A 16,402-nucleotide genomic window follows, 5' to 3' on the forward strand; every position below is an offset into this window, starting at 1 on the left:
AAGGCTAACAGGTCTTCTAGGTAGAAGGCAGGGATTAATATTTCTTCCTGCCTTGTGAAGTCAGAAGTATTGATCTCAGCTTAAGAGTAGTAGAACTCTGCTTTTATATTTTGTATTCTACTACAACAATGAAACCTGCACTGCTCACATTCGAAATGAAAAAAAAAGTATGTTCCTTTAGGCAATAGGGTAGGAGACAGTGTGAATCTGCTTTTTTTGCTTATTAAAGTTTATTATCAATAAAGGAGAATATTTGTAGCTCAGGGTTGAAATGAGGAGTCCTTGGTACTCTCTGAGCTTGCTTGTTTTCTTGCAAACGATTCATTACCCAAACTAGGTAGCATCATCGGTGCTAGTAAGGAGTGCTGTTTGCTGCCAGTTCATATTCTTATGTGTTGCATCAAGAACTGGAAAAAGCAGAAATGAATTCAGCTGCCACTAGGGCATTGGCCAGCTCTTATTCTATTATCTTAAAATCAAAAGAAGCACCTTGTTTATTGCTCACTATAAGAGATGGATGGGATGAAGGCTGTATTCTTCTGCTATCAGATACTGTCAACACAGCTAGTCTGCTATGAAACTGAGTTATTCATTATGTTTTGCTGATATGGATCTGCAGGTCACTAAACGTGGTGTTCCTCTGAAGGCCCTGTGATCCACTCAAGTGATTCTGGTAACTTTCCAGAAGATGAATAAAGGGGAACTTTTCTGAAAGGCCATCAAATTGCAATTTGCTGTCATGCTGATGTATCAACTGATTGATTGATGTGCCACCAAAGCCTTAGTGACCCCATAGACAGACTTTCTCCACAAATGAACTGTGTCCATTCTGCCCCTTCATTCAAAAGCAGGGAACACTGCCATTGTAGTTAAATCCATTAACTGGCTGTTGGTAATTCTTTCCTTCTTGTATTCCATCATTGCCGAAGAATCAGATCTTTCCATTACGTCCAAAATATGATCCTGGTCATTTCTGTCATAAATGAGAACTATGGATTGAAAATCTATAGTCCACTTGCTTGCTTTCCTAATCATCCATGGTATGACTCAGAAGTCTTCTTCAACTCTAGCATTCAAACTTCCAATGTTCTTTCTATCCTGCTCCTTCTTGCTTAAAGCTGGTTGATGGATCTATTGTCATTACTTTATTTTTTACATTTAATTTTTTTTAAATTGATTACTGAAGATATCAAAGTGTCCCCCTATAATTTTTAATCTAGATCTCTCATCACATCATATATACAATTCAGAGTAAATAATTACCAATTCAAGAAAGATCTTAAATAAAACAGTTACATTATATGGAAAACAATGTTAAATTGGCTTAAGGTCACCACAATGCACAAGACAACAGTGTGCTCTTACAATCAATAACTGTGATAACTTCTGAGCTTCTCTTGATAGTGGATCAACAACACCAACAACATCAAAGTAGGGTTCACTTAGGTCTGGATTTATCTTCAGTACGCTATGTAGAGAAGGCGAAGGGGACACATTAAACATCGAACAAAACAACCTTAAAGGCATATATGATTTGAAGATGTAATGTTCATGAGAAATATACTGTATTATCCTTTTGCAATTATAAGCTACTTAATAAAACATGTCCTAATTCAACAAATGGATGGATTTCATTGAATATATCTCTGGTATCTTCAGACCAGTGAAGCAGTTCAAGTGAACGGTTCCACTAGAAAAACACATACTGTGTAATAGTTTGTGCCCACTTATTTTGAGAAAATAAAAGCATGCATTGAAAGCAATTTCCCCTAGAGAGGCAGGAAAGAGGAAAGATCTGTTGTGAGCACCCTCCTTCTACTTATTCCCCAATCCTTGAATTATAGCACCCTTTGGTTTTTTTGTCTTAAGGTCTTCAATTTTAATCTCGATGATTTGGCAACAATAATAGCATTGAAAGATCAATGATCTGGAGAGGATGGTCATTCTTAAACTGAGGTCTGGGATAGATTAAAAGGTAAGAGTTTTATCTTAATCTGATAATCTTTGACAAAGGTGAAGCTCTAGTGAAGCTCTTGTCATTCTTATTGATAGAGACCCAAATCACCCCAGTTCTTCTGAGCAACTTCAAGTGCCTACTGCCTCCTACTCATTCTTACATTTTGGCAAACTTGAGAACTTGATCTAGCTGGCCGATACTTTCCCCTTTGTAGTTTTGGAGAAACTGCCCTGTTTCCCTGAAAATAAAACCTCTCTGGATAATAAGCCCAATCAGGCTTTTGAGCATATGTGCTAAAATAAGCCCTTCCCCAAAAATAAGCCCTCCCCCAAAATATTGTAACACAGCAGCAGCCTCCTGCACCTCAAAAATAATAAGACTTCTCCAAAAATAAGGCCAAGTGCTTATTTCAGGGGTCAAAAGAAAATAAGACCCTGTCTTATTTTTGCAGAAACACGGTAAGAACTGACACTCAGTAATAAACTTTGTAAATAAATATAGCGATACAAGGAATTTTCAAGAATATTGATTTTAAATTCTGAACACTGTTTAAACTTCTTAGACAACTCGTTCTTAACAAATAGACAAAGAGAGAAAAACTTTTTGGGTGACAGTTTTCCAATAATGTCTTATTCTTTTGAATTGGACCTTTAGGAAAGGTCCAATTGATTTTTCCTATTTAAATTGTTACATATGCACAGTCTTCTTGAAATAAATTTATTTTAATTGACCTCACTTTGATTATGGTCTTTGTATATTTAAATATTTTAGTATTTAAAGATTTCATCAGTTGCCAGTCTTTTTCAATGAATGTCTCTTTGAAAAGTGGAATATAAATTACTTAAATAAAGTTAATCTTTATTAACTTTCCCCCAGTGGTAGTAGCAATGGTAGCAGTAATAAATATTGCAAACAGAATAGACTGTTAATTACCTGGTTATGATTCATACAATTGAATTATCATGAAAAAAAAGAACTACTATTTTTACCTATGTTGGTCTTTGAAAAATTCAACATCTTGACGGTCATCAGTTATTGGCAAAGAAGAAAGAAGAGCATTCACTTGCATCACTAAATTACTGCCACTATTTAAAAAATAGAGAAAAGAACTGGATATAACTTAGGAATGGAAGAATCACTTAAAATAATGTCATAAAATATCAAAAAGCAACACCACCACAATCTTGTAGGCTTCCAAAGAAGATTGGCAATGCTGAATGTTGATAGCACAATAAAATGTGGGAAATTAAAGAACAAAAATATGTTTTTGAGAGGCTTTCATAACAATAGAAATAACAAATCCATCACAGGTAGAAGCAAGGCCCAAAATAAGGCATAGAAAATGAAAATCATTTTTTTTCTTAAGACCATAGCAGTGGTCATCCTTGGTCTTTTAAAATCCATCTCAGTCTTATATTTGTGCTCCAACAAAAACTAACCTCAACTGTTGAGGTCATCAAAAACTACCAAAAATCCATTTTTACCATTTATGTCTATGTAAATATAAAGCCTAGTATTGCAAGATGATTTTCTCTCGTGCTATCAAGTCTGGATGACAGAGGGACTCAAAGACTTAAGACTACATTCAGACTCTATACTTATGTAATTTGCCGATCTATATTATTAATTTAGAATTTTTTAAGCTGCCCAACTCTAAACTCTGGGAGGCAAAAAATAATGTTTTATTATTCATTTATTATTAAATTTATACGCTGCCTATCTCATGGTTCGAGCACGGACAGGATAATGTGAAAATGATATAATTAATGCAACAAAAACAATAAAACCAAAAGTAATTAAAGATGCTATGAAATGATTGCAATGTCTTCCACACCGAGACCACACCCAGATAAATTCAGTGTCACTTATAAGTGGCAAAACATCCACAAAATGCACTTCACTATAAAACCTTCCAAAATAAGTTACCGTTTAGGATCAACTCCCATTTCCTTGACAAGACTTTTAATCTTTGCAGCTGCTGTATTCAGAGTTAGCGTCTCTAACAAATCAAAGTCCTTGGTATTTAATTCGTCTTCTTTCAAAGGGCCTAATATCTACACAACAGAACAGAAATTGACATAATTCAACATTAGGAGAAGAATATGATAACTTTGCTTTGTAATCATGCTGACTTATGTCCAGAAAGTGACTGAGAAATGAAACGGGCACAAAACTTTGCTATAAGCATCAGGTAACAGCTTTGTCATACGTTCTATAATAAGTGAAAATTTACCAACAGTTTTCAAACAGAGGTAAATATATATTCTCAACCTGGTTAGTTCAAGATGTAGGCAAAAATGTTTGTCCTCCTGAAAAGTAGAAGAAAGGTCCAACAAGGCATAGAAAAGAAAAAAAATTTCTAAGAATGCATAGAACATACAGTAATAGGGATAGAAGGGATCTTGGAGGTCATCTAGTCCAAACCCCTGCTCAACCAGGAGACTGTGTACCATTCTAGACAAATGTCCAGTCTCTTCTTGAAAACCTCCAGTGATGGAGCACCCACAACTTTCAGAGGTAAGATATTCTACTGATTAATTTTTCTCACTGACTTGAAATTTCTCTTTAATTTTAGGTTGGATCTCTCTTTAATGAACCCGTTACTTCTTCTCCTGCCCTCAGGTGCTTGCAAAATAGGTAGACCCCCGCACTGTAACAGCATTGCCAATAAGACATTAAGAGTTGTTAACCTAATTTTGCAAAGCTTCTTCTCTGCTAATATTGTACTGCAAACTAAGGCATACAAAACCTTTGCCAGACCAATTCTCGAATACAGCTTGTCTGCCTGGAATCTACACTGTATATCAGACATCAATACGATTGAGTGACTCCAGAGGTATTTCACAAGAAGAGTACCTCTTCTATAGAAGAGGTTAGAACTGGCAGGAACCCACCCCTGATACAAACTCAAGATAAACCACTCCAAGCTCAATTGCAGAAAATACGACTTCAGCAACAGAGTGGTCAATGCCTGGAATGCCCTACGTGACTCTGTTGTTACATCCTCAAACCCTCACAGCTTCAACCTCAAACTGTCTAGCATGGACCTCATCCCATTCCTAAGAGGTCTGTAAGGGGGCGTGCATAAGCGTACCAGCGTGCCTACCATCCCTGTCCTATTGTCCCCATTTATTTGTACCCATTTCCTGTGTTCATGTCCATGTTTATACTTATACCTATTATCTCATACATGTTTGACAAACTAAATATATAAATAAAAATAAATAAATTCATGCTTTAGTGACAATTATGCTAGCAAGCTGAGAGAACTTTTATCTGAGGTGGCAGCGAATGATCTTCACAGTCTCACTTAGCAACCTGGTCACTGGAATGGCACATGGTCACTAAACAAGGAGTGGGGATAAGAGTGAGCCTTCTGTTCTGAAAGACTAGAGGAGAAAAAATGCTGGATCATGTCTCTTAATCAAAGGAGGAAGCTCTTTTTCAAAGGACTGAAAGTATCATCCTGGAACACCTAGAGAATTTTGAATTGGAAATACATTTACTTTCTTTTTTCTCACTAAACAGAGCATGGCAATACACTGGCATCCCTCTTCAAATACATGTAAATAAAACAAAATAACCCAAAAATAAAGTCCCATCTCCCCATTCTTTACTTACCCTGCCATTACTAATAACAGCCATTTCTCCAGGAAGCAATTTAAGAACTTCCTGACAAAATATCTGATGAGTCTGAATTAGATCAACCCCCATTGTATTGTATTTCTTTTCAAGAGCATCCGCATCCATGGCCTAGAACACAAAATATAAAAATGCAGACCTAATTAGAAAACTATGCGAGCAAGTTAACACTTTTCTCTACTGAGAATTTAGATACATAAATTTAGTTTTGCAACTGATGCTATGCTTCAAAGTAATTAAGAGTCTTCTGGAATCTGTTATGCAGTAATCCTTTCTTTAAAATAAAAGTGCATACATAGCTTTAAGAACCAAGCACTTTTAAGGTATTTGTTTTGAAGAGCGCTTTTAGATATTCAGAAAAGCAGAAAAAAATATTGGTTTCTGTTTCCAATCTACTGCAACCACCTGCTCCCAAGTTATTCTATTTATGGTAAGTTCTCCTCTGTATTTCTATTCTGCCAAATGTTCAGCACGGCTAAGAAAATTTTAAAACATTCCAGAAACAATTAACTATTAAAAGTTTGGAAAACAGATGAAGTGTTACACTTTTTGTAAATGCCAGCAGTGAGGGCCAAACATAAATCCTAGAGAGTATATTTGTATAATTTGGGAGCAATGCAAAAGAAAACCCTGTATCTTGAAATGATACTCTATTTATTTATTTGTCAAATGTATATTCTGCCTTTCTCCCAGGAACAACCCCTTCCTCTCAGGTGAGTTGGATTGAGAGGTAATGACTGGCCTAGATTCACCACATGAATATCTATAGCTAATGATACACCTGAATCTAGATATCCCACATTCTTAGTCCAACATCTTAATACAATACATACATGCGTGCATGCGCACACACACACACACACACACACACACACACACACAGGTGTGTGGGTGTCATATAGAAAATATTGGGTGATTATTTGATAAATTACCACCAAACATAAATATATTGATATCTACCTGTATATACAAGAATATCCCATAGCTATAACATGACTACTCTAGTACATAAAATGATAGAAATGTTATACTTTTCAAAAAAGTGAGTGATATAAAAATCAATTTTTCAATATCCAGTGATATTAACAGAAAGTGTTTATGTATATATATGTGTGTGTTTTTTTATTTGTGCTGATAAATAAATAAAGGGAGACTAGTATAGACTAGTATACTTGTGACGAGCCAATTGACAGATGATGGAAGCAGTTAGCTTCCTCCCATAATTGGGGCTTACCAGGGGTTGTAAAAATCTTATATATATATATATATATATATATATATATATATATATATATATATATATATATATATATGAATGATACATACATACATACACACATATACATACATACACATACACATACACACACACACACACACACACACACACACACACACACACACACACACATATATATATATATATATATATATATATATATATGTTATATTTGTGCTGTATAAATGTAACAAAAAGGCAACAGTAAAAAATATTGGGTTTCTGTCTGGATGATCTCGTGACGAGCCGAAGGACAGAGAATGGAAGTAGTGATCTTCCTCCCATATTTGGGCATACCGGGGGTTGTAAAATCTAAATAGATACCTTTCACCCTGGCTTGGCTGATAAGGAGTCGAGCTCTGTAGCTCAGTGGTTAACACATCTGCCTAAGATGCAATACAGCACAGGTTCGATTCCCAGTAAGGGTATGGCTTAAGGGTATGGCTAGCTGATGAGAGCTAAGTAGCTTGAAATAGATCTATACTAGTCTCCCTTTATTTATTTATCAGCACAAATACAAATACAACAAATGTAACAAAAAGGCAACTGTAAAAATATTGGGTTTCTGTCTGTGACAAGCCGAAGGACAGAGAATGGAAATAGTGATCTTCCTCCCATATTTGGGCATACCGGGGATTGTAAAATCTAGATAGATAGATAGATAGATAGATAGATAGATAGATAGATAGATAGATAGATAGATAGATAGATAGATGATAGATAGATAGATAGATAGATAGATAGATAGATAGATAGATAGATAGATAAGATAGATAAGATAGATAAGATAGATTAGATAGATAAGATAGATTAGATAGATAGATTAGATAGATAGATAGATAGATTAGATAGATAGATAGATAGATAGATAGATAGATAGATAGATAGATAGATAGATAGATAGATAGATAGATAGATAGATAGATAGATAGATAGATAGATAGATAGATAATGCTGTGCCAAAACTCAGCCAAGTACATAATTAGGCAAATACTAACCGGGGAAAAAAACTTTTTAATTTTAATTCCTGCTGCAAGGGCCATTGCTGTCTCCTCCTTCAGAATCCGACCGAGGAAGTTTTTCAAATGAACATTTTTCTGGGTTAAAAATGCTGCCATGATTGCCCTTGCCATAACAGTGCCTTCTTCTGTTATTTTTGAACTAGGATTATTCACAATCCCAAGCCGAATATGACTGCTGCTTTTCTGTAAAATAAAGGCAGGTTACATACCGTGCCAAAAACGTTATAACCAGAGCCTGGGAGCAGTATTTGTTTTCTTGAGATTCTGAAAAGCCGAGGAAAGAAAACAGTCTAGCATGCCAAGTTTAAAAAGCAATGTTTGCTTTGTAAGAACCAGATGCAGTAAGAAGGTGCTTATTTCAAAGAGTGCTTATTTCTCCTGCTTATCCTCTCCAGTTCTAGATAGCTCCCCGCAGCAATAAAAACACAGTAACAGCAGAAATTCCATCCCATATTCTGAAGGTCAACACTAAGATGTACAGCTCAGGGTAGGAATCTAATTATTTCTACAATTTATATCTTTCACTATCATAAGATAAATTTTTGCTCTAACATTTCCTTTTAAAGAAAATGTGTAATGATAATGCAGAATTCCCAAAACCAACCCCCTGTCCTTTTTGTTTCAATTACAAAGAATTATCTTTAGCTTCTTCAACACAAAGCTTCTATGAGCAAAATTTCTCTCTTAGGATATTACAAATGCATAATTACTGTCATGCGTTAATTATTTTATTCAGTAACTACATTTTACAAGTTTTTTTTGTTCTGCAATATTTTATTTTGAGGGAAGGACAGAGCCTTTATCTGCAATCATGTTCTGGCACATATCTCCCCTTTGTATTTCTTCTCCAAAATTGGTCTAAGAATTTTTTTTAAACGATGTAGGCAAAAGAAACTGTAAAGAACTGACCACATGTTTCAGTGCAGTAGAAAGCAATTGCCTTCCATCTGATTTGTCATAATCAGCCACAATCCACATGGTTACTGGGTAGACCAAAGCATCATCTGGGAGGAAAAAAGGCAAGAATTTCCACTGTTCAATATATGCAATCAAAATAGAAAATGTATCAGCAGAATATGTTGGTAGACTTCTATCTGATCCACAATAATCCTACAATACTGAAAAATGAATCCCTGAAGGTAGCTTTGTGTAGTATTTGGATTTCAAGCATCGAATTCTGGTTTTTGCTAAATTGCAAAGACAGGCAACTGTTTTTTTAAAAAAATCTGTAGCTGAGGATTTTGTCCTCATATTCTTTTCTAGCTTCATAGTTACAGGGGCATATTGAGCATCCCTGCCAACACAAAATCTCCAAAAATAAAAGCAAAACAAAAAATTACTTTGATTGTATTCCATTAGCAACTGACAAATTAATCATTATAGTGTTCTTTTAAAGTTGTAATATATGCAAAGTTTAACACAAATACATTTTTATGAAAGCTGAGGATTCCTTAGAAATGCCATCCAGATAAATAGACTATCAGGTCTGGAAGCTTATCTTTTGCTTTAGGCCTTCAGGTCTGCCACATTTATTGCTGTGGGAAACTGGGCGTGGGGACTATATGGAGTATGGGTGGTATATAGTTAAAATAACATTCCTTTCTCAGAGAGTCAAGGACCTCTTGCCCTGCACCTGGAGTGACATGACTGGGAGGCATCTCCAGTTGGGACGGTGCTTGATTGGACCATGTGATGGACATGTGGGTGCTGGGCAGGGACTTGAACTTTTGTTTGGGTGGGGGAAAACATGGAAACTTTCAGATTCCTGTTTTCCCAGATGTGGCAATATTACAGCTCTAATAAAATGGAACTTTGAGGAATATCAAGCTTCTGAGTCTTCTTTCATTGGGGGGTGTTACTTGGAACTCTGACATTAACCCGAATCTTGACCTAGACAGTGCTTTTTCATCAAATGTATTTATTGATCTTTAACTCTCCTTGATTCTCTCTGCTTGAAAAGCCCTGTAGGCGACATTCTTTATAAGAGAGGACTTAGAAATTCAGGTTCTCTTATAGATTTCAAGAACCTGAGCCTTTTAGGAGGGCTTTTAGAACAATCCAGAGGCAGAAACTTAATTGGTCACTAGTGCAATTTTCAAAGTCGAGGTGTCACATAGGCAAATCAAAGTGTACCTATAACTATTTAAATTCTGGCATTCTGGACCAGCTATATGAGAACTTACAGACTGTTACCACCCCTGGAATGCTTCAAATCAATGGAGAAAACCTAAAGAAGGTGGATATTTTTTGGTATCTGGGATCCCTTTTCCAAGGCAACAGCAACATCAATGGCGTGGTGCGAGCAAGGGTGAATGCAGCTTAGATGCATTGGCAAGAACTCACTGGTGTGTTATATGACAGATGAATGCTAACCTGTCTTAAATCTAAGATTTACAAAACAACCATCCACCCTGTGGCACTGTATGGCATTGAATGCTGGGCAGCAACGACAGGGACCGAAAACTATTTCCATGTCATGGAAATGTGAATGCTCTGTTGGATATTGGCATCTCCCTTCTTGACCAATTTGACAGCATTTTGGTGTGGCATCAATTATAGAAAAGATGAAAGAAGGCTGGCTCTACTGCTATGGACATGTCCAAAGAACAGCACCTTCCACCTACCAACTAGAAGTCAATGGACAGTGACCTCGCAGGCATCCAAAACAGAGATGGCAAGACACCATCAACAAAGATAGGCAAGCAATGGGCCTGTGCCCTGGAGATGCAGTTGACCATGCAAAGTGGTGTTCAATGATCCAAAAAGTGGACCCTACACTGGATTTTAAACCTACAACCACTTTGATACTCTGGGATAAAGCCTAAATTTGTTCCTCTTCATCCAGATTCTAGCAACCTCCAGTACTGCAACTGTACCTTGATGACATTTCCAGGTCAATCTGGGGATGAGATATGTAACTGGTTCTCATCAGCAACTTGATGATACCCAATTCTTTACTGATGCATGAACTTACAGAATGGTTTCATGTAAGCATCAACCATCCTGGATTATGATGTTACAATCAGTGTGCATATAGAATCAGTACAGGGGTGGGTTCCGGCTTCTGCTACTGCTGGTTCGCTCAGAGATGTGTTATGCGCGCATGCACAGTACTAAGAAAAACCCAAACAAGATGGCAGCGCCTATGGCGCCACCAATAGAATCGCTTCAGCGGCGTGGCAGGCCGAGTTACTACCTACTCAGCCAAACCGGTCCAAACCGCTAGGAACCCACCTCTGAATCAGTAATAAGATTAAATGTAATGAAGCTTACCTTGCTTTGTAACATAATTCATGTTTTCAGAAATAACAAATGTTTTATCTTGAGAGTCCAAAAAGAAAAATGCTGAGTGGTCATTCACATCTATAGGAACTGCAAAAAATTCAACATGCGGCACAACATCAAGCATGATATCAAAATGAATTCTCCACAGATAAACAAGAGAGAGGAAACAGAGCATTTGGTTTACCTGATGGGGATTCAAAATTCAAGTATCTTTTTTCGTCGCCAAGAATTCTATCATTTATATGCGAAACTACATTCTGTTGCTCCATGATGAAATCAACTGCATCTTTATGGTCATTTAGCAAGCCCTGTAATCACAATAACAGTTTAACTTACACAGCATTAACAGTTTGAAATATAGCTTCCCCTTAACTTGAGATCAGGGCGGGGGGGGGGGGGGCTGTTGGGGATTCGCATGGGTTCGGACGATCCTGTAGCTAGGATTCTGCCCAGTTCGGCTAACCCCCAAATGCCACTCCTGGCTGGCCACACCCCTCCCACCCAGCCCCTCCCCTCCCCGGAGTCTCCATGGCCTGTTCATCATGCCAGGTAAATGCAAGACCCACACGGAGGCTTGCGGAGGGGGGGAAAGTGAGCCTACCGGAAATTCCGGAATTCCAGAACAGCCCTGTTTCCAGCCTCTGGAGTGGGGGAAGCTGTTTTCGCCCTCCTAGAGGCTCAAGAAAAGCTCCGGAGCCTGGGGAGGGCGAAAAACACCCCACACACACACACCCTGTGCAGGAGGCCGACTAGGCCATGCCCACCATGGCCACGGCTGCAATTTTTGAAGCCCATGCCTAGATCAGGGTGTGCAATCTCTGCTGAATGAATGGATATCTTAGTTTAGTTTGATTTTACCAAGCCCTCTGGTACCATAACTAAGTGTTACCTTCTCTCTTCCAGCAGAAACATTTAGAGAAGGAAATTTCAAGACACTTTTTTTTAACCTTCCAAGAACAGAAAGAGATAATACTGAGTACTATAATACTGAATACTTACAAACTATTCTGAATGATAAAACATAGTTTATAGCTTAATGTGTATTGTGATCAGAGTCAACTACAAGGTATTAAAAAATGAGGGAGCAAACTACAGCTTAGTGAATCAAGAGAAATGAATTTCATGTCTAACTTAAATATGAAGCACAGAACCAAATAGTATCTCTTCTTCTTTCTCTTCTTAAATAGAACATTTTAAACATCATTTCTACACATTTCTAAAGGGCGCAATGGCTCCAATCATTTTAAAATATAACAAGTGCATAATTACATTGTAAGGTATTATTTATTTATTTGGCTATTTAGATCCCACCTTTATTACCTTTTTACAAAGAACTCAAGGTGGAAAACACATCTGACAAGCCTGCCTCCTCCTATTTTCCCCAAACAACAACCCTATGGGGTGATTTGGGCTAAGATAGAGTGACTGGCCCAGGGTCACCCAGCAGGCTTGCATGGCTATGGCAGGACTTGAACTCACGATCTCCTGCTTTCTACTCTGGTGCCTTAACCACTCGATCAATAATCAGTACAGATTAACCTTCAAAATCATGACAACAAATTAAAATAATTAGATGTTTGCAACATTAACTCCAAACCAAGTCTTTATGAAATGTGTAACATAAATATAACTGAAGCAATATATTAGCTCAGTGTTTCTCAGCTTTAGACATTTGAAGATGTGTGGACTTCAGCTCCCAGAATTCCCCAGTCATTCTGGGAGTTGAAGCAGGATTTGCCCGTGTTTGGGAGAACTTGTATATAACATTATGGATGGTTTGGAGAACCTCCAAATCCCACCCCTGGTTAGCTCCTCCAATCCCACCCCGAAGGGCCTTTTTCCAGCCTCTGGAGCCTGGGGGAGGCAATTTTCGCCTTCCCAAAGGCTCAAGGAAAGCCAAAAATAGCCTGGGGAAGGCAAAAACAGCTTCCCCCCCCCACCGTGGTGCAGGAGACTGGCTAGGCCACGCCCACCATGGCCATGCCCACCCAGCAACCAGGCAGAGAACCTATAGCTGAAATTTTTGAAACCCATCCCTGAGTTGAAATCCATAAATCTTGAAGTTGACAAGGTTGAGAAACACTGTATTAGCCCCTATTTCATTGGACATTCCTGCCTTCTAAAGGAAAAAAGAATACATACTGTGGACACTGCCCGCTGAAAGGCCTCTGTGGCATCTATGATCTTCAGCAGAGAAGTCTCCAGCTCTGCAATATTCATCTCTTTTCTGTTAAAAGGCACGCCATTAAAGAGAGCTTGAGGCAATGGGCCCAGGCCAGTCTTCTTATAAAACATTGCTCCTGCCTAAACAAATCGGGAATGTCACAGTTACACAGAAGGTAGCTGACTGTGTATGAACACAGGATTAATATAAAGAAAAAAAAATAAACTCAAAGCATTCATAAACTTCATAGTGGAATAATACATTATTTTTATTATTTATTTTATAAATATTTTTCCCTTTCAACAATATTCCCCAATCTGAAGCCTCCAGATATAAAGGTAAAGGTAAAGGTTCCTCTCGCATATATGTGCTAGTCATTCCCGACTCTAGGGGGCAGTGCTCATCTCCATTTCAAAGTCGAAGAGCAGTGCTGTCTGAAGACGTCTCTGTGATCATGTGGCCGGCATGAGTAGATGCCGAAGGCACATGGAACGCTGTTACCTTCCCACCAAAGGTGGTTCCTATTTTTCTACTTGCATAAGAATGGTACCAGATGAAGGAAGAGTGCCTTACAACCTTCCAGAAAGCAATTTTGGGGGTGGGGAGAGAAAGCCAGTCACTCAAACTATCAAACAAGCCGAAACCAGACCAGAAGCACACAGATAAACAACTCTAATCCTAATCTGCATCACACAGGCAGTACTTAACTACAGCCCAGCAACAACAGCCAGCCAATCATACAGTCAAAAATCAGATATTCTTGACTCAGAAATATCTGAACAACCAACATTCAGACTAATTTGCATCTCATAAAAAGATATTTAAAGACCTGTGTTCTGACAGAAGAGCACAACTCAAAACGCACTGACAATGTGTCCTTGAATGGTGATGAAATGTTTGCAATCAAATTGCCAAGTTCGATGCTCAAACCAACAGCCTTACTACCAATCTGAGCTATTAATAGTCAAACACATTTCAAGCTCTGGACTGCCAGAAGAGAATTTGTTTCCCAAAAAATGTATGACAAAAAGAACAGCCAACTAGAATTCAAACTGTTGCTTAGAGCAACATGGCTCAGTCCAAGAAGTATTAGAATCATGTAATTTTCTGATCTCTGATATCAGGATGCTATTACAAATTAATTGAAGATATTTATGATGGTGACCATTCCCAGCTAAATTATCCTCTGCTATATGGATGCTATGAGGTAAGAACCCAGAGACAAAGAAATAACGAACGTCCTCATTTATCACCACCAAAAAAACAATTTCAGTGCCATACACACAGAATTAGTTGACTTGTGTCTTCACTTATGAAGACACCAGGCTATGAATCTTTTAGTTTCTTTGTATTTCATTCTGCAACTTTCAACTCTTTCTACCTTTCTCTTGTCATCATATTCAGAGTCAAGACCGAGGATCTCTTCCAGATCAGCTTGAGGAAACTGTCTATAAAGAATACGCTTCACGTTGTCCACCGAAAGGATTTCTCCCTCCCCTACTTGACGATACATCTAATTGAAGAGAGCAAAAGAAAGATAAATGATATTATCCATTATATTGTTACAATACAATAGAATATTTAATAATAATTAGATGACAATCAATTTTTATTATTCATTATATGAACAGTTTTAAAAAGCTGCTATCATCCATTCGCAGATTTATCCTTATTAGCCAGTTTTCAACAGCATAGGTAGTCCTCAAGTTACGATCATAATTGAGCCCAAAATTTATGTTACTAAGTGAAACATTTATTGAGTTTGTCCCATTTTACAACTTCTCTTGCCACAGCTATTAAGCGAAACATTGCATTTGTTAAGTTAGTAACATGGTTGTTAAATGAATCTGGATTTCCCATTGATTTTGCTTCTTAGGTTACAAAAGCTGATCACATGACCCCGGGACACTCCAAGATGAACCACTTGCCAAGCATCTCAATTTTGATCATGTGATGGTCATAAGTGTAAAAAATGGTCATGTCACTTGTTTCAGTGACCTATGTAACTTGGAATGAACTGTTGTAAACTGAGGACTACCTGTAATGTCTTCAACCAACTATACTTCAATGCAATCTCACTCTTCATTTCTGTACTCTCTAAGGAAAAGGAAAAGTATAATGCACATATTAAACTAGTATTTATCTTCCATAGGTAAAGATTCCCCTTGCATATATGTACTAGTTGTTTCTGGCTCTAGGGGGCGGTGCTCATCTCTGTTTCAAAACCAAAGAGCCAGAGCTGTCCGAAGACGCCTCCGTGGTCATGTGGCTGGCATGACTAAATGCCCAAGGTGCAGGGAACACTGTCACCTTCCCACCAAAGGTAGTTCCTATTTTTCTACTTGCATTTTTACATGCTTTCGAACTGCTAGATTGGTCGAAGCTGGGACAAATAACGGGAGCTCCCTCCATTACGCGGCACTAGGGATTCGAGCCGCCAAACTGCTGACCTTTCTGATCGACAAGCTCAGCATCTTAGCCATCACGTCCCTTACTTATCTTCCATACTAACCATGAAATGAGTCACGCAACCTAGGCAACCAATCATTTGCATTCAACCAGAGCCAAACCAATTAGTAAATTTCTAGATATGTATCCATATTAAAACTTTCACAGCATTTGAGAAAATCTGTGTAAGTCAAAAATCTGTGTAAGTTAAAATGTGGGTGTACAATGTAACAGTTCTAAATTAAGCACTGCAGATAGAAATGAAGGCATTTCTATTATTGGCATACAATTTTATATATTTGTATATCATCTTCTTAGAAAAGAATGGACTCTTGCTGGCTTCAAGATGTCTAAAATTAGGGAGCTCATATTTAATATTTTAATCCGTTGCTTCCATTTTATCTGAAACGAATAGGATTTTTTTTAAAATTTCAAATATCTTCCATTTCCATCCTATTCTAGGACCCTATTATTCAATTAAATAGCATCTGTTTCTCTAAAATTCATTTGCATACTGTTTTGTTCTGCATTCCATGTCCCCCAAAACAGTCCTTTTATAATTTATGAAGATTTAAATGAATTACTTGATGATAAAGATCCCTTTG

The 16,402-nt window shown here is 37.6% G+C and overlaps 1 protein-coding gene across 1 annotated transcript in view; it reads right to left on the minus strand.

Moving 5' to 3' along the window:
- UGGT2 (UDP-glucose glycoprotein glucosyltransferase 2) overlaps positions 1-16,402 on the minus strand; it is a 65,012-nt gene that overhangs the window by 16,382 nt on the left and 32,228 nt on the right. Inside the window, exons 16-25 of the mRNA XM_014055273.2 lie at positions 14,731-14,862; positions 13,328-13,489; positions 11,370-11,493; positions 11,174-11,272; positions 8,810-8,904; positions 7,877-8,083; positions 5,579-5,710; positions 3,884-4,011; positions 2,947-3,042; positions 1,366-1,468 (exon numbers count right to left, since the gene is read on the minus strand). Of these exons, the coding sequence (XP_013910748.2) occupies positions 1,366-1,468; positions 2,947-3,042; positions 3,884-4,011; positions 5,579-5,710; positions 7,877-8,083; positions 8,810-8,904; positions 11,174-11,272; positions 11,370-11,493; positions 13,328-13,489; positions 14,731-14,862 (1,278 nt within the window). The remainder of the gene's footprint in view (positions 1-1,365; positions 1,469-2,946; positions 3,043-3,883; positions 4,012-5,578; positions 5,711-7,876; positions 8,084-8,809; positions 8,905-11,173; positions 11,273-11,369; positions 11,494-13,327; positions 13,490-14,730; positions 14,863-16,402) is intronic.

This window comes from Thamnophis sirtalis, unplaced genomic scaffold, assembly GCF_051295495.1.
Source record: "Thamnophis sirtalis isolate CommonGarterSnake01/CBP01778 unplaced genomic scaffold, rThaSir2_p1.2 scaffold_12, whole genome shotgun sequence".
Taxonomy (NCBI): Eukaryota; Metazoa; Chordata; class Lepidosauria; order Squamata; family Natricidae; genus Thamnophis; species Thamnophis sirtalis.